At 43.8% G+C, this 19,271-nt stretch overlaps 1 protein-coding gene across 1 annotated transcript; it reads left to right on the top strand.

Annotated features, from left to right (window-relative positions):
- The first annotated feature begins 566 nt into the window (after window positions 1-566).
- LOC146064261 (uncharacterized) lies at window positions 567-3,714 on the top strand. The gene is made up of 2 exons (XM_083177541.1): window positions 567-1,358; window positions 2,275-3,714. Exons 1-2 carry the CDS (start codon window positions 939-941, stop codon window positions 2,830-2,832), a joined length of 978 nt encoding a protein of 325 aa, XP_083033667.1. The 5' UTR covers window positions 567-938; the 3' UTR covers window positions 2,833-3,714.
- Window positions 3,715-19,271: the final 15,557 nt, after the last annotated feature.

Raw genomic sequence — 19,271 nt, 5'->3', positions numbered from 1 at the left:
GCAGAATCAGCCGATCCGACCGCAGATTGTGTGTTGATCATATGCACATCGTTAGCACATTGAGTGTGCTTCCGTCGTCGCGACCATCCATCCGATCCGTGTTTTCGCGCGAGTTCCTGGACACTCCTACCGCAGCCATATTGCCCCGTGGATGCAGCAGCGAAGGAGCACACGGCGTCTTCTACTGCGCGCACCTGACAGCAGGTAAGCAGGCCACCGCTGACCTCAACACCCCACCTGGGTCCCCGCTGCCCATACCAGGCCACCGCTGAACTCAACACCCCACCTGGGTCCCCGCTGCCCATACCAGGCCACCGCTGACCTCAACACCCCACCTGGGTCCCCGCTGCCCATACCAGGCCACCGCTGAACTCAACACCCCACCTGGGTCCCCGCTGCCCATACCAGGCCACCTCTGACCTCAACACCCCACCTGGGTCCCCGCTGCCCATACCAGGCCACCGCTGACCTCAACACCCCACCTGGGTCCCCGCTGCCCATACCAGGCCACCGCTGAACTCAACACCCCACCTGGGTCCCCGCTGCCCATACCAGGCCACCTCTGACCTCAACACCCCACCTGGGTCCCCGCTGCCCATACCAGGCCACCGCTGAACTCAACACCCCACCTGGGTCCCCGCTGCCCACTAATAAAGGTGGCCAGATGTATTATGCCAGCCCAGCCGCCAATCTTCCCCTGCGGCCTACCTACCAAATATTATGCCACCACCACTAAATGTAATGTAAAGATGATAAATGTATAGAAATATGATTTATTAAAATTTCTTAAATGTATAAAAACAAAACATTTATTTTTATTAATTATATACAGTTTAATGAAACATTTAATTTTAACTACTATTTATATTAACCAAACTATTGACATTTGAAAAATATGTACATAGACTATTGTCAAATTTTTTTTTTTTTTGGCAGGAATGTCCCAGGCACTGGCCAAAGAACAGGAGTTTGTGGAGGCATTCATAGAGAAATACCGCGAACTTGAATGCCTCTGGAAGACAAAGTCGAAAGACTATAGCAATAAAATCAAAAGAGCTCAAGCGCTGCAAGATCTCCTTGAATTTAGCAAGAGCTACAACCCAGAGGCTGATACGGAATGGGTCCGTAAAAAGATCCAGAATTTGCGGACTGTGTTTCTTAAGGAACATAAAAAAATACAGTCTTCCAAAAGGTCCGGTGCTGGTGCAGGAGAGGTGTATGAGACGTCGCTGTGGTATTACCACTTGCTGACCTTCACACTCAGCCAGGAGGTGCCAAGGCGAGGGCTCTGCATGATGGTGGAAGGCGAGGCGGATGACGTGACAGCGGCCATGGATGAAAGTTCCCAGCCGTTATCAGTAAGTACTGGGCCAATGTGTATATCACCCCTTTGCCCCATTTCTTTCTTTCAATCATTTTTTTGTTCCTTTATCCAAAAAGATTTTAAATGTGGTCTTCCTGCCAGGGGACAGCACCAACACCATTGAAATATGCCTTATATTGGTCCCTGACCTGTTTGGCTCGTGCTGTCCCCCGGTACTGCTGGGCCGGCATCTCCAGGGACACAATTGGGGCAACCTCCCTGGGATCATCTGGGTCCTCCGGCGGTGCTGGTCCTGCCGGGCGATGTGCCCTTTCTTTGTGGCGAAGTAAATTGTGCAGGACGCAGCACGCCATGACGGCCCAGTCAATTTTATCCAGCCGGAGGTTGATGGCTGTGTGGAAAATGCGGAATCTGCTGGCCATTATCCCGAATGCACTTTCCACAAGCCGGCGTGCCCTGGAGAGCCTGTAGTTGAACACCCGTTTGTCGTGGTCCAGTACACGCTTGGCATAGGGCTTCATGATGTGTTCATGAAGCCCAAATGCCTCGTCCGCAACAAATACAAAGTTCAGCCCATGCTTGGTTTGTTGAGCTGTGGGCAAGTGCATGGTGTTGGAGGCGAGCCTGTGGTAGAACTTGGTGTCCTTCAAAGTTCCACCATCTGAGGCCCGACCATTCCTGCCGACATCCACAAAGAGGAACTCGTAGTTCGCATTGACCACAGCCATCAGCACAATACTGAAGTACCTCTTGTAGTTGAAGTAGTACGAACCGCTGTGGGGTGGCTGATTGATCCGGACGTGTTTCCCATCGATGGCTCCTCCACAATTAGGAAAGTTCCACGCCTCATCAAATTCAGCAGCGATGTTTTGCCACTCCTGAACGGTGTTGGGGAACTGAAAAAAAGAGAAGGTGATGTTAACTAATTGTTGTTGTTTTCTTTTCCACAGACAACAAGTACAGAGATAGAGGTGGTCCACACCTCAACCCCTAATCCAACCCCAGAGCCACAAGACTCATCGGGAACAATCTATGGAGTTCCGGAAACCCCCACCCCGCCTCAACTATTTGGCAAAAAGAAAAAACGCAGAACCAAGGCAGTTCCTGAACAAGAACCCGATGATATTCTGGTTCGAGCCGAACAGGTGCTGCGTAGGCCATCTGATGAGTTTGACACCTTTGGAAAGTACATGGCTGATGGCTTACGGAAGCTACATCCGGACCAACAGATGGCGTTCGAACGCGTCACAAGCGAACTCCTGTTTATGGGCCGACAGGGCCGCCTGTCAATCAAAACCACACTGATGGGGCTTCTTCCATTGCACCAGACGCTGCAACAGATGCCTGCCGTACCCTCACCAGCCATTGCATCATTGCCTTTAAACACCCCGCCCATTAGACAATCCTGTACCCAACCTCAGACCCCACCCCGGTACAGTCACATGTATACAACATTGTTGGGAGACAGCACGAACCTGGATGATACACCGGTTTTGCAAGATTTATGACCGCATCCCATAGAATTATTTCGCAGTTGGCATGGAGTAGTATGTAACACGGTGCTTGTGGCGGAGATAATGGCCATGCTGACTTGTTGCATACTTGTAGAACAATGGGGCCGGGACCATTGTATATGCAGTATGCAACAGGTAATCATGAGTCCCTTTCTTTATCTGCGCTACAAGCGCCGTCTCTCTACTGCTCCATACTGCAAGGCAATGAGGCACTGGTTTGGTTTTAAGTTAAAATAATTTTAGTAGTTATGGCACTTTGCCTATGTTTTATATGCTATGTGTGTTCTTTCTATAGGTCCATGCTTGGAGCAGTATGGCACATGGTGCATGTTGTGCAGACAATGAAAGGACCTTCATGCTACAGTGGCGCAGAGTGCAGAGCAATGGGGCCGGGACCACTACTTCTGCACTATGCGCCATGGATGCATGAGGGTGCTTTTGTTGTCCGCGCTACATGCGTCGTCTGCCATACTGTCCCTTGCCGCATGGCAATGAAGCATTTGAAATGCCTTGTTATTTTTAGGGCACTTTGCCTATGTTTTATATGCTATGTGTGTTCTTTCTATAGGTCCATGCTTGGAGCAGTATGGCACATGGTGCATGTTGTGCAGACAATGAAAGGACCTTCATGCTACAGTGGCGCAGAGTGCAGAGCAATGGGGCCGGGACCACTACTTCTGCACTATGCGCCATGGATGCATGAGGGTGCTTTTGTTGTCCGCGCTACATGCGTCGTCTGCCATACTGTCCCTTGCCGCATGGCAATGAAGCATTTGAAATGCCTTGTTATTTTTAGGGCACTTTGCCTATGTTTTATATGCTATGTGTGTTCTTTCTATAGGTCCATGCTTGGAGCAGTATGGCACATGGTGCATGTTGTGCAGACAATTAAAGGACCTTCATGCTACAGTGGCGCAGAGTGCAGAGCAATGGGGCCGGGACCACTACTTCTGCACTATGCGCCATGGATGCATGAGGGTGCTTTTGTTGTCCGCGCTACATGCGTCGTCTGCCATGCTGCCCCCTTGCTGCATTCCAGTCAATTAATATAATGTTCTTGCAATATTTAAATAAACAACATTACTATATAAGCATTTAGGATAACAATATTTAAATCAACACAAAGCACTTTTAAAAATTATGTGTACTCAATGTGCTGTATGACACATGGTACTTGTGGTACAGACAAAGGACATGGCCACGTGGCACATAGTGCATATCAATGGTGCCAGGACTATTGCATCTGCACTATGCATCACGTGAGGTGGAGGGGACATGCATTATCTGCACAAGCACCATGTGTCATACTGAGATCTACCTCATGTCCGAACAAAGACAATACATTTGCTTTATATTTTTGATATTTGCATAACTTTTTTGGCAATTTTTATATTTATACTGTAAAAAAAAAAAAAAATTATCAGTATTTGTGAAACTCACAGTTCCATTATTTAAATAAAAAACGTTATCTTTTCACTACAAGTGTGTGGTATATTTTTCCTTACCTTGCAATACTGATGCTGCAGGACCTTCACGATGGCTTTACAGGTCTCCGGGATGATGAGTCCCAACGCTTGCGGGGAGATGATGGATCCAAACTTGAGGTCCGCCAGCGATCGTCCTGTAGCCAGAAACCTGAGGGTTACCACCAGCCGGTCCTCAGCAGGGATAGCCATCCGGTACTTGGTATCCTGCTTCTGGATGTGGGGGGTGACCAGACGCAGCAGCTCCTGGAAGGTCTCATCGTCCATGCGAAGGAAATTGCGATAATCCTGGGGATTATTCTCGCGAATCTCCATCAGCAGGGGCATATGAGACCGCGCTTGTCGTCCCAGGAGCCACTGCTTGGTCCAGCAGGATCGAGCCTTCCTACGCTGGGCCCTCATCCTCCTCACCCTGAGCACAACGTAGGAAAGCAGGAAATCTTGCTGGAACGAATCCATAATTCAAAAAAGCAAAATGGGGGAAAAAAACACACTTTGTTCAGCAATGCAAAAACAAAGCAGCCAAAAATAGCAATGTGCAGCGTTCTGCAGGAATGCAAAAACAAAGCAGCCAAAAATAGCAATGTGCAGCATTCAGAAGGAATGCAAAAACAAAGCAGACAAAAATAGCAATGTGCTGCGTTCAGCAGGTATACACCAAGCCTCACTAGTCACAAAGCAGAAATGAGGTCCTGCAAAATGGCTCCTAGTCTTGTTACCCTCCTCTGCTAGCCCAGCCCATAATTCTTTGTGTTCTTTTGTCCCCACCTTGTCTCCCCTCTGGTAGCCCGGCCCTTTATTTACATTCCAAAAACGACCGTGACCAGTGCACTCACGATGCACTCACGATCCGCACATCCGACTGTCGTACGACCATCATGTGCGATGTCGTATCGTGAGTACATCGTTAGTAAATCGTATGGAACATAGAACACGATCGTTAGCACATCGTTAAAAGGCCACGGGAGAGCGCCGCAGGAAAGTGCACACAAAATCGTTAGACGATCGTTAGACGATCCTGATCTTTCTGGTGTGTATGGGGCCTAAGTCATAACTATAGGATTCCCTTAGTAGCCAAAAATGCATCTAGTTTCAATTTAAATTCATTAACAGTAGTTGCTGTATTCACCCCCACCAGTAATGAGTACCAAAAATCTACTGCTCTAATGGTGAAGAATACTCTTCTTAATTCAGTATGGAATATATTTTCCTCAAGCCTCAGTACATGCCCGTGTGTCCTAAGTATAGGCATGTTAGTGAACAAATCATATCCCAGTTCCATATGATTCCTAATCCTGTACTTGAACATACTAATCATATCTCCTCTCAACATCCATTTCTCCAGTAAAAACATATTAAGCCTGGTTAACCTATATTTGTATTGTATTGATTTGAGACCTTTTACTAGCTTAGTTGCCCTTCTCTGTACCTGTTCCAATCCATTTATGTCCTTTTTAAGGTGCGGGGCCCAGTATTTCAAGTGTGGTTTCACCAATGCCCTGTAAAGAGACACTATCACCTTGGCATCCCTTGAATCATTCCTCTCTTTTAATACATGCCAGTGTCCGGTTTGCTCTTGCTACTGCAGTTGAGCAGTGTGCACTATTACCCAATTTTTCATCTATGATGACCCCAAGTACTTCTCTACTGCAGAATTCCCTTTAATAACTCCAGGCCACCCAGAGGTACTGTAGTTCAAACACAACAGCAGCACCTCTGGCAAACCAGAGGTACCGCAGGCCAAAAGCGAACTGCAGCACCTCCTGCAGACCAGAGGCACTGCAGGCCAAAATGATATCAAATGGCAGTCCTGACACTCAATTTTGTGTCATCCGCAAATATTGTAAATCTACCCACTATGTCACTTCCTATATCATTAATGAATATATTAAACAAGGCTTGTCCCAATATTGAACCTTGTGGGACACCACTTTGGACCTTACCCAAGCTGGAATGTATGCCATTTACCACCACTCTCTCTCCCCGATTGTGCAACTAGTTTTTAATCCAATTAAAATTGTATCTCCTAACCCTAAGTTATCTAGTTTTATTAATTACCTTTTTATGAGGCACTGTGTGAAAAGCTTTAGCGAACTCAAGAAGAATTACATCAACAGATTTCCCTAAGTCCACCCCCTACTGACTTCCTCATAGAGCTTCTATCATGTCATTTCAGACTAATTTAATAGATCATGTCAGACTAATTTAATTAGCTTAATTAAATTAGTCTGACATGATCTATTTTTGACAAACCCGTGCTGGGTCTTACTTATTGCCTTCTCCTGTTCTAAAAATTGTTGGATACTATCTCTTATTATTCCTTCTAATATTTTCCCTACAATGGATGTAAGGCTGACCGGTCTATAATTTTCAGGGTTAGTTTTGCTATCTTTCTTCCATATTGGTACTACGTTAGCTATGTTCCAGCATCTTGGTACTGTCCCCGGGTTTATTGATTCATTGAATATCAGATACAATACTAGAGCTATGGCAGAACTCAATTAGTATCCTAGGGTGTATTTCGTCTGGGCCAGGAGATTTGTTACTATTTAGGTTCTATTTGATCTATTTATTGACTATTTCCTCACTCAAACATACAGTTTGGGTGCAATCAAGAGCCATTTCCCTTTTATATAACTGTAGACATTTTTGGGATTATTTTTCGTTCAGTTTTTTTGCCATCTTGATTGGATTTTTACATTTCTTATTACATTCTTTATATGCGGCAAATGATTTTGGTGTCCCATCTTGTTATACTCTTTGAATGCCCTCCTTTTATTTTTTTGCGAATTTGACTTTGCTGTTGAGCCACATCAGTTTCCTTTTGACATTTGTTCTTTTATTTACCCTAGGAATAAATTTATCAGTGCCCTCCTGGGGATTTTATCCAATTTTTAGTAGTATCCATACCTCAAAATAATTCCTTCCAGTATATATGCTGTAAAGATTCCTCAAACTTACCAAAGTTTGCGTTTCTGAAATTTAAGGTCCTAGTTACTCCAATATAATTATCTTTGTTAAAATTTAAATCAAACGTGATCATATTGTTCCCGAATGTCTCTCTTATGGTTATGTTAGTAAGAATGTCACCATTATTGCTTATCAAGAGGTCCAGGATATTGTTATTTCTGGTTGGACTTTCAATAAATTGATACAAATAGTGGTCACTCAGGGCATCCAAAAATACATTTCCCTAGGCTACTTGACCTATCTTTCCAATTTATTTCTGGTAGTTAAAGTCACCCATAATAATAATGTCCCCTAAACTGGCCGCTTTTCCCACATCTAGCAAAAGGTATTTTTCCGGGATGCAGTCAAAATCCCGACGGTCAAAATCCCAACAGGGTCAAAATCCCGAATGGGTCATGATACCGACAAGGACAAAATCCCGACATTTAAAATCCTGACAGGGTCAAAATACCGATTTATAGAATTTACAGGTGAAAAAGTCAACATGACTTTCCGTTGACAGGTCGCAAGGTCGACATGGGTTTTTTCACTGTTTTTTGACCCGACATGTGTTTTTTTATTTAGACCCTCTCGGGATTTTAACCGTTGGGATTTCATACCGAATCCCTTTTTCCTCCTCTGTATTTATGTTGAGTGGTTTATAACATGTTCCTACTATAAGTTTTTTTGGTACTTATGTATTATTTGGGCTCCCATGTTAAATGCACCCCACTTTTTCATACCCCTACTATCCAACTACGCATGGAGTTGATTTTATATAGTGTGGCGAGCGCAGCGAGCCACCGCGCCCGAAGCGTGGCGAGCGCAGCGAGCCCCGCGAGGGGACGCGGTCTCATAAGAAAAATGGGAGCCCAGATATTACATAAGTACCTTTTTTTTTAGCCCCTTTAATATTACCTGTGATTTCTACCCATATTGATTCTAGTGACTCCATTCTCTTCTCGTATATGTCTTCCCTTATGTATTGTTTTAAGGATGGTTTAACATATAAACAACCCCCCCCCCCCCCCTCTACCTAATCTATTTTATCTAAACAGATTATAACCTCATGTGATTCATCCCACCGAGTTTCGGATCCCACCAAGTTTATGAGATCAAAATCTTCTTCCAAAACTAGGATCTCTTGTTCCCCAATTTTACCAATCTCCAAGCATTTAGATAAAGGCATTTCAGATCACGTTTTTGTGTTTTCACTCATTGTGTTACCTGTTGCAGTTGCAGAAAGTTCCTGAAATGATACATCAGTATCATGGACAATATTTAAATATTTGTCTGTGTGTCTGTTATACAAATTTCTTATGCCTTGTTCCCTTCTTCCTCTCTTCGCCTTGCTGCCTCCACAATGTAGTTTTCTTTGCCCTCTATTCTACACTCATTTATTGGTTTAAGGTTTCTTACTATATCCTCCCCCCCCATCTGCCTAGTTTAAAATTGCCTCAAGCCTTCCCACCATTATACCCCTGAGCACCCCTGCCTCCTCCTCATTCAGGTGCAATCCATCACGGCAAAAGAGATGGCACTCGCCCGAGAAGTCTTCCCAGTTTTCTAGGAACTCAAATCCCTCCCTCCTGCACCAATCTTTGAGGATCACACTAACGTCCTTAATCTCCCTCTGTCTCCCTGGGCTAACTCGTGGCACAAGAAATATTTCTGAGATTATTACCTTAGATGTCCTCATCCTAAGTTTATTGCCTAGATCCCCAAAGTCTTTTTTGAGGACATCTACCACTGACTTTGTCATTGGCTCCAGCATGCACCAAAATCGTTGGGTTTTTCCCAGCCCTTCCCAATAATCTGACCACCCACAATGTGATGTACTCAAGCACCCAGGAGACAACAGACTGTATGTCTATCGCGGTCCTGATAACAGATCGCCCTATCCACTATCCTATTAATTGAATCCCCTACCACCAATATCTGCCTTGGGCCCTTCCTCTCTTAATTACCCTCCCTGCCTGAGAGGGTATTCATCTGGTTGCTAGAGAAACCCTTCCCTGCTAGCTCCACCAGCTCCTCTCTCCCAACCATAGTTTATTCATCCATTCGGGCATATCTACTAGGGTTTGGTAGCTCAGAGCTTGCCTGACGCTTCCTCCATTGTCTATTTCCCCTAGGCCCACTGTTACCCAGCTACTGATCCTATCTTCCTCACTTGACTCAACCTCCGACCCCCCCTGGGCTCCCTGTTCCTCTATTGCAGTAAACTGCAAACTCTGCTCAAGGTTAGATATCTCCCTCAGTGTTGCAACGTGTTGCTCTAGATCCTTAAACATGGATTCCAGAGCAATCACCTGATTGCATCAGGTACAGACATACTCGCCTTTGAATGCAATGTCCATCTGACAAGATGCACACTGTTGGAGATTCCCAACCTTGTTCCCACTCATGTTACCTAGTTGGAGAAACTGCTATTAAATTACACCACTCAGTATTGAATACCAGTACAATAGTATTACAGAACAGTAATTAACAGTAAGAAAACCAAAAAAAAACTTTACTGTCCTGCAGTCGGTCGTCTGACCCTCCTCACAATGTCCTGCCATGCTCTCTGGTGCAAGATTGTTTGTCCTTCTTTATGTGAAGATTGCTATTGTGCACTGTGTGGACCTTTAACATGTCAGGTACCTGGGCCCCTAGCAAGGAGAACAGAACAACAAACAAACAAAAAAACACAGCAGGGACCCACGCCTCTTGCAGCCTGGTTTAACTACAACTAGTAGTGGTAATACAGTCAGGGCCGGTGCTAGGGTGTCTGGCGCCCTCCTGCAAACCATACATTTTGCGCCCTTTCACATTGCCATTGCAAAAAGCTGCAGCCCAATTGTGGGAGCGTATATGCAACATGCAATCCTATGGAGGATCTCGGGTGCATGTACATGTATGCATACACCATCTCATTGCTGTGCCCGCAAAATGTTGCAGGCACTAAAGGAGCCGATATACACTGCGGGAATCGCATACGTTATGGGCTAGATCACATTGCATTGCATCGCACGGCATGCATGCAATGTGTGTGTGATGCGATCCGAAAGCAGTACAAAAAGTATGTGCAGCACATTACACCCCTCTCGTGTCTGTGGGGGAAAGGAGGGGAGAGAAGGAGGAGATGGAAGAAGAGGGGAGGAGATAGAGGGAGCGGAGTGTTGAGGACTGGCAGCGGCACTGGCACAGCACACTGAGAAGAGGGAAGGAGGGGAGGCGGCGCTGCTGCCTGTTCGTCATTTGATTAACAGCTGACAGGCGCAGGGAGCAATGGGTAGGGGGCGGATCCGGACATGACATGTCATCCAGGCATTCACAGACAGCGCTACATGCCTGAGGGGGCAGGTCGCAGGAGGAGGACAGTGTGTGCGCGGTGCAGGGAGCTGCTCAGCCTCTCCATACTGCCGCCTGCTGTCAGACCAGCGCTGCGGGCAGCGTACAGGAGGCAGTGACAGTGAGGGCTGAGGCAGCTTTAGCAGAGCAGAGAGGGAGACAGCGCCTTTTCAGCATGGCGCCTACCTGCTTTGCAGGAGCTGCTGAGTGGGTAGCGCCGGCCCTGAATACAGTGATAGAGGGAATTTACAACAAGGAGCTAGGTACTGCCCCTAACAAAGTAATGGTGTGTGGTCACAAGGCTGTGAATGTACAAGACCATCACTCACATGACCATCTTGAAAAAGGTAGCTGCCTGGCTTCAACATAGGAGACAGTGATGAAGCGCATTCCTCTTCAACATTCAAAATTCCAACTTTAGGGGTCTCAATGTACCTGTATTCAATGTGGAAATGCCCACATCTTACTCAGGTGCATATGCTTTTCCATATTGAAACACAATTAACCCCCTGGCCAACACTCACTTTGTATATGCACTGTATACTGTATACGAAGTATACTTTATATAGCGGCATTTATACCTGAAAGCATGTGCTAGCTGCCTGCTCTCAGTTGCCATCCACCTTACATACAGTATACATACAACAGGGCATAAAGTATTCCGCTCTTTCAACCCTTCTTTCCTGTATATACTGTATGTATATTCTCTGCCATCTCTTTCTCTCTAGTCTCTCTCCCCCAAGGTTTCCCTCTCTCTCTCTGCCCCAGGTTGATCTCTCTTTCTGCCACAGGTTGATCTCTCTCTCTCTCTCTCTCTCTCTTGGCCAGATGTACTAAGCTTGAAAAGAGATAAAATGGAGAGTGATAAACCATCAGCTACTAAATGCCATGTCACAGGCTTTGTTTGAAAATGATAGTTTGGAGCTGATTGGATGGTGGTTTATCACTCTCCATTTTATCTTCTTTCAAGGCTTAGTACCCACCCCTCTCTCTCTCTCTCTCTCTCTCTCTCTCTCTCTCTCTCTCTCTCTCTCTCTCTCTCTCTATCTCTCTCTCTCTCTCTCTCTCCCCTCTGTCTCTCTCTCCCACTGATATTTCACCACTGTGTATTTTAAATAATGAGGACATAATTGTAAAACCATGTATGTAAAAATCGATGCCGTTTTAGGCATATATTGAATTGTGGTACATACTGTATATTGTAGGTATTATATTTCAATGTGTGAAAGATAACTCATATATTCTATATTATAGTCAAAGCTAAAGCAAAACCATAATTCCAATTGCTTGTTCATCTGTGCAGTTGTCTTTGATCTGTTTCCTAGATAACTGCCAAAAGCAGAGGAATTGTTTGGCTACACTGTTATGGTTATCAGTTGTTTTTTAAGCAGACAGCACCGTTCCGCTTGAGTTCTATTAATTTGCCTGGCTATTGCTTTTCTCCTGAATTGTAACATATGACTAATATGATCACTACTCCATCAGCTTATTTTCTTGGTAAAAACATCACAGCTCTCCTGGGTCAGTTTTATTTGAGATTGTAAGATAATATTCCCACTAAATTGAACTCTGTTCTTGTAATGTCTTTGATAACATTTACAAAATGATTGCTCAAATACTGTACTCTGTTTATTTGGATCCCGACTGGCCGGACCCAGACAGCATGGTGAGCGCAACTAAGCCCCGCCGCGCTGCGGGCACGGTGGCTGGCTATGCAAGCCACCTATTCTATTCTCCCTCTATGGGGGGCGTGGGCCCCCATGAGGGAAAATAGCAGGTGGCTGTCAGGAACCCGGCTGTCAATGTTTTGACAGCCGGGATCCCGATGTCGGGTGAATGCCTGTCAGGATCCTGACTGTCGGGACCCCGTCCGGCACCCGTCTTCAACATACAATATTAAGATAAAATTAGAGATGTGCGGGCTCGGATTTCCAAGATCCGAGCCAGAACGGACGTCGTCAATTCAAGCAGCGCTCAGAGCTTCCTGCCTGACTCGCATCCGGGTGCGCGGGTCATCACCTGGCAAAACGTCATCGCCCAGCGCCGGATTTCGCAATGCTTTAAATAGCGGCTCTCGCCATCTTCACTCCAGTCTAGGAGCGGGTTGGGAGAGGGTGCTGGTGCTGGGTGCTAGTGCTGGTGCTTGGTGCTGCTGCTGGGGCTTGTCGCTGGGGCTGTCTCCTTCAGTGCTGCTGCTGTGTACTCTGTCCTCTCTGCTTACCCTCTCACCCTAGCAAGGAGGACAGCTGTGTTAAAAATAAAAGTGATTTTATTCTGCTGTGTGTGTACTACTGTCTCCTTTGTGCTGGGGCCTACCTCTGGTAATATATATATATTAGAGATGTGTGGCAGCCACTTTTTCAGGTTTTGGTTTTGGATCTGGATCTCCCTTCCTGTTGTGGATCTGGATTGATTTTGGCAAAACCACTCTTGCGGGTTTTGGTTTTGGATCTGGATATTTTTGAAAAAATGCTAAAAATGGCTAAAATAACAGAATATGGGCCTGTTGTTGCCCCTAAAGTATTATTGACCTCCACAACATTAGTTTCCACTCAGTTCTAGTCAATTTTGATCACTTCACAGCTCACAAAATTGTTTTCATTGACTGTAGTTGGGCCAAAAGGTTATACCGAGGTAGCTGGATGACTAAGCTAAGTGACAGCATGGACATCCTATACATGTGGACCTTACACTTCCAACCTGGCACATTTTGGAAGCAGAGCGGCACTGCAGGGGCAGACAGGGTGGCAGTTTAATAAACTACCCCAAAAAAAGAGAAATGCTCCAAAGAACAAAAAATACAAAGAGGTGCAAGATGAAATTGTCCTCCCACCCACCCTTATGTTGTATACAGGACATGCACAGTTTAACAAACCAATCATTTCAGCGACAGGGACTTCACATATGGCTGAAATGATTGGTTTGTTTGGGCCCCCACAAAACAAGCTGGCAATGGGCAGTGCACAAACTGGCTTTACAAGATGTCATCATAAAAAAAGAAAAAAATGCTCCAAAGAGCAAAAAATACAAAGAGGTGCAAGATGAAGTTGGCCTGCACCCATCTTTAAGGGGAACGAGAATATTAAGTGAGAAGTTTGGAAGCTTCATAAGCAACTATTTAAACTAGCAGAGGGGGGCAGTGAACCAAATAAGAATGAAGAAATCTGCTCCCCAAACCTAGAGGTATTGTCTCTGCAGGCAAATGGAACAGAAAGCCTATCCACTGCAACAGAAGATAATGCCGATCAAAACCGAATAGATATAGGCAGAAAGATGAACATAGCTAGCAGCAGGAGAAGCACAAACACAACTTTAAGAGCTATGTGTGCAAATGCTAGGAGCTTAGGAAATAAAATCCCAGAACTAATTGCAATAATGACAAGGGATGAACTGGATATTGTGGCTATTACAGAGACATGGTGCAATGAAAATCATGACTGGGACATAGCTATACCAGGATATACTTTATTTAGGAAGGACAGAATGGGAAAAATTGGAGGAGGGGTTGCAATATATGTGAAAAAATATATAAAGACTACCTTAATACAAAGTATTGAAGAAAAAACGGAGGCCCTTTGGGTGACCATAGAAACAGGGGAGAAGGCGATTCTTCGTATAGGGGTGATCTACAGACCACCAGGTCAGGAAGAGGAACTAGGCAAGAGCCTATTGCAGGACATCAATAAAATGGCATTAAAAGGAGAGGTGATAATCATGGGAGACTTTAATCTACCTGATGTAAACTGGGAGCTGCCTGTTGCAAGTTCCACCAGAAGTAGGGACATGCTGAATTCCTTGCAAGGAGCATCCCTCCAGCAATTGGTGAGGGAGCCCACTAGTAAGGACGCAGTATTAGACTTAATACTTACAAATGGTGACAGAATATCTGACATAAATGTCGGTGAAAATCTGGGATCCAGTGACCATCAAGCAGTATGGTTCAAAATAAAGACAGAGACTGACTCATCGCACACAAAAACAACGGTGTTAGATTTTAGGAAGGCTGATTTTGTAGAGATGGGAAACTCTGTAAGGGATTCTTTGGCAGAGTGGAAGAACTTGGAAGGAGTGCAGGATAAGTGGGAAAAATTAAAAAGTGCAATTCTAAAAGCAACAGAACTTTGTGTCAAAAGAGTTAGGAAAAACGCAAGAAAAAGAAAGCCATTGTGGTTTGCAAAAGAAGTAGCAAGTATTGTGAAAGCAAAAAAGTTGGCCTTTAAGAAATTTAAGCAGACGCAGAAGAATGAGGACAAAGAGGTGTATCTTGTTAGACAGAAGGAGGCTAAGAAGGTAATCAGATGTGCAAAAGCACAGGCTGAAGAGAAAATGGCCCAGTCAGTGGGTAAAGGGGGGAAAACTTTTTTTAGGTATATAAGTGAAAGGAGAAAAACTAAAAGTGGAATAATTAGACTAAAGACAGAGAGTGGAAGTTTTCTTGAGGGGGACAATGTAATAGCAGATAATATTAATAATTATTTCTGCTCAGTATTCACTGCTGAAAAAGAGGGGAAGGGGCCACAGTTATTTTGCAAGTATAGTCAGAAAACTGAGGGAGAGACAAGTACATTTACAGAGGAGAAGGTCCTCACAGAACTCTCAAAACTGAAAGTGGATAAATCAATGGGGCCAGATGGGATACATCCAAGGATACTAAAAGAGCTTAAAGGGGAGCTGGTAAAACCAATAAAAGAATTATTCAACCAGTCACTAGCTACTGGAGTAATCCCAGAGGACTGGAAAACAGCGAATGTAGTCCCACTGCACAAAAGTGGAAGCAAGGAAGAGGTAAGCAACTATCGACCAGTGAGCCTTACACCAGTAGTAGGGAAATTGATGGAAACACTCTTAAAACAAAGAGTTGTAGAATATCTCAAAACCAGCAATTTACAGGATCCAAAACAGCATGGGTTTAAACATAGAAACATAGAATTTGACGGCAGATAAGAACCATTTGGCCCATCTAGTCTGCCCCTTTTTTACCCTTTTTAATCCTTATTTCTTTGTAAGGATATTCATATGCCTATCCCAAGCATGTTTAAATTGTTCTACTGTCTTAGCCTCTTCCACCTCTGATGGGAGGCTATTCCACTTATCCACTACCCTTTCTGTGAAGTAATTCTTTCTAACATTTCCCCTGAACCTACCTCCCTCCAGTTTCAGTGCATGTCCTCGTGTTTTATTACTTGTTTTCCTTTGAAGAAAATTTCCCACCTGTACTATGTTAAAACCCTTGATATATTTGAAGATTTCTATCATGTCCCCCCTTTCCCTTCTCTGCTCCAAACTATACATGTTAAGATCTTTTAGTCTATCAAGGTAAGTTTTGTGATGTAGGCCATGAACCATTTGAGTTGCCCTTCTTTGTACACTCTCCAATGTATTTATATCCTTCTGAAGATATGGCCTCCAGAACTGGACACAGTATTCCAGATGAGGTCGTACCAATGACCTATAAAGTGGCATTATTACGTCTTTTTTTCTGCTACTGATTCCTCTCCCTATGCAACCAAGCATCTGACTAGCCTTCCTCATTGCTTTGTTACATTGCCTCCCTGCCTTTAAGTCACTTGAAATAGTGACTCCTATATCCCTTTCCTCCTCAGTAGTTTCCATTATTGTACCCTTGATACTATATTGAGCCTTTGGGTTTTTGAGTCCCAAGTGCATAATTTTGCATTTTTTAGCATTAAACTGTAGTTGCCATTCTCTTGACCAATTCTCAAGTTTACTTAGATCATCAGTCATTTGATTTACCCCTCCTGGTGTGTCTACTCTGTTGCATATCTTTGTATCATCTGCAAAAAGGCATACTTTCCCTTCAATACCATTTGCAATGTCACTAACAAAGATATTAAAGAGCACTGGTCCAAGTACAGATCCCTGGGGTACTCCACTGGTAACATGTCCCTCCATAGAATGCACTCCATTTACGACAACTGTCTGTTTCCTATCCTGCAACCAGGTTCTTATCCATTTAATTGTTTTATAATCCAATCCCACACTTTCAAGTTTATTTAGCAGCCTGCGATGTGGGACAGTGTCAAATGCCTAACTAAAGTCTAGATATGCCACATCTACAGCCCCCCCTTCATCTAGTATTTTGGTCACGAGTCAAAAAAGTCAATGAGGCATGATCTCCCTGCAGTAAAACCATGCTGTTTTGGATCCTGTAAGTTGTTTAATTTAAGATATTCCACTATTCTTTCTTTTAATAGTGTTTCCATTATTTTCCCTACTACTGATGTAAGGCTCACTGGTCTGTAGTTACTTGCTTCTTCTTTGCTTCCGATTTTGTGCAGTGGAACTACATTTGCTTTTCTCCAGTCCTCTGGAACTGCACCTGTATCTAGTGACTGGTTGAATAAATCTGTTAATGGCGCTACCAACACATCTTTTAGTTCTTTTAGTATCCTTGGATGCACTCCGTCTGGCCCCATTGATTTATCCACTTTCAGTCTTGAAAGTTCTGTTAGGACTTTCTCCCTAGTAAATGTACCTCCATCTACCTTATTTTTATGAATGTCCTTGCAACTTAACTGTGGTCCCTTCCCTTCTCCTTCTATAGTGAATACAGAGCAAAAGTAATTATTTAGATGATCTGCAATTGCCTTGTCTCCCTCCACCAAATTCTCAGTGTCTGTCCGCAGTCTTATTATTCCTCCATTTGATTTTCTCCTTTCATTTATATACTTAAAAAAAGTTTTGTTTCCTTTATCTACCGACTGAGCCATTTTCTCCTCAGCTTGTGCCTTGGCACGCCTGATCACTTTCTTAGCCTCTTTGCGTCTGGCAAGATACACTTCTTTGTCATTATTATTTTGAGTCTGCTTGTATGTCCTAAAGGCCATCTTTATTGCTTTTACACTAGTTGATACCTCTTTTGTAAACCACACTGGCTTCCTTTTCCTGGTACTTTTCTTAACCCTTTTGATACAAAGGTCCGTTGCCTTTAGTATTGCACTTTTTAATTTTCTCCACCTCTCCTGCACTCCTTTCAAGTTCGTCCAATCCGCTAATGAGTCGCTTAAACATCTCCCCATTTTTGCAAAGTCAGCCTTCCTAAAATCCAACACCTTAGTTTTTGTGTGACTGGAGTTGGACCCTGCCTTGATACTAAACCATACTGCTTGATGATCACTGGATCCCAGGTTCTCACCCACATATATGTCTGATATCCTGTCACCATTTGTGAGTATTAAATCTAATATTGAGTCTTTGCGAGTAGGCTCCCTCACCAATTGCTTGAGAGAGGCTCCCTGTAGGGAATTTAGAAATTTGCCACTTGTAGATGATCTTGCAAAAGACTCCTCCCAATTCACATCAGGTAGATTAAAGTCTCCCATGATTATGACTTCTCCCTTTAAAGCCATTTTAGTGACATCAAGCAATAGGCTCCTGTCCAAATCCTGCCCCTGGCCTGGTGGCCTATAGATGACCCCAGTACGAATAATGTCCTTCTCCCCCATTTCTATGGTCACCCAAAGGGCCTCAGTTTTTTCTTCAATGTTTTGTATTAAAGTAGCATTTATGTTTTTCTTTACATACATTGCTACCCCTCCTCCGATTCTTCCCATTCTGTCCTTCCTAAATAAATTGTATCCTGGTATAGCTACGTCCCAGCCATGGTTCTCATTCCACCATGTCTCTGTGATAGCCACAATGTCTAGGTCATCCCTTGTCATTATTGCGATTAGATCAGGAATTTTGTCTCCTAGGCTTCAAGCATTTGCACACATAGTTTTAAAAATTTTGCCTGTGCATCTGTTATTCCTAGCCATGTTCATACAGTACAAAATCGAAATCTAAAGTTGAAATTACCTGTTTGATGATGCTGTTCAATGTCTGTTTTTTTTTTTTTACTGTTCAGAAAAGCTGCAGGTCACTAATTCTAAGAATATAGTGAATCTGTTCAGGTCAGGCTACACCTGAACACTAATGGCCAAATGGTCAAACGAGATAATTTGCACTGTGTTTGAGTAGACATCAGGCAGAATGCAACACTAAACTATACTTCACTGAACAACTTCACTAAACAAGTAATAACAATTACAAACAATTCATTAAATCAGAACTTTAAAATCATACAAGAGTTTGCATAACACAGAAATAAAGAGAGCATATTGGAGATGAATTACATACTCTTGAGGTATCAATGCAGTCCATGTGTATTTTTGTTGATTTGTAGTAGTTTGCCTTCAGTTTTCCTTCGATGCAACGCAGGTATAACGCTCGTAGTTATGACTCTGTTTTCCCACTTTAAAACGGTCCACTTCAATACAGGGCCACAGCTAAACTATGGCCACAGCCTATGCGGCCACAGCCTTATGCAATGAGAACTAATATACTCTAACAATGCTTTCTTCCCAATTTCCAATAATTGGAATCTACACCCTCAGTCCCCACCCCCTGCTATACAGAGCAATAAAAGTGGCTTACAAAAACAGTTCTGGCATTCCAGGATACTATATCTCTTTTCATTTCATTTTTTGTGTGTGATTGGGTAATATAATAAATTAGGCACTTCCCTTTTTGTTTGGTTGTGACGTCACAACCAAACAACCCAACTACACACAAAAAAAGGTTAATTAAAAGTCTGAAGGGTTAGACTTTCAATATAATAAATAAGCTGCACCCAGGAGCGCTCGCAGTGAACCACAAACTCAT

The sequence above is a fragment of the Crinia signifera genome, chromosome 3, assembly GCF_055691185.1.
Source record: "Crinia signifera chromosome 3, ASM5569118v1, whole genome shotgun sequence".
NCBI lineage: Eukaryota > Metazoa > Chordata > Amphibia > Anura > Myobatrachidae > Crinia > Crinia signifera.
This window is presented reverse-complemented; position numbering and strand designations above follow the sequence as displayed.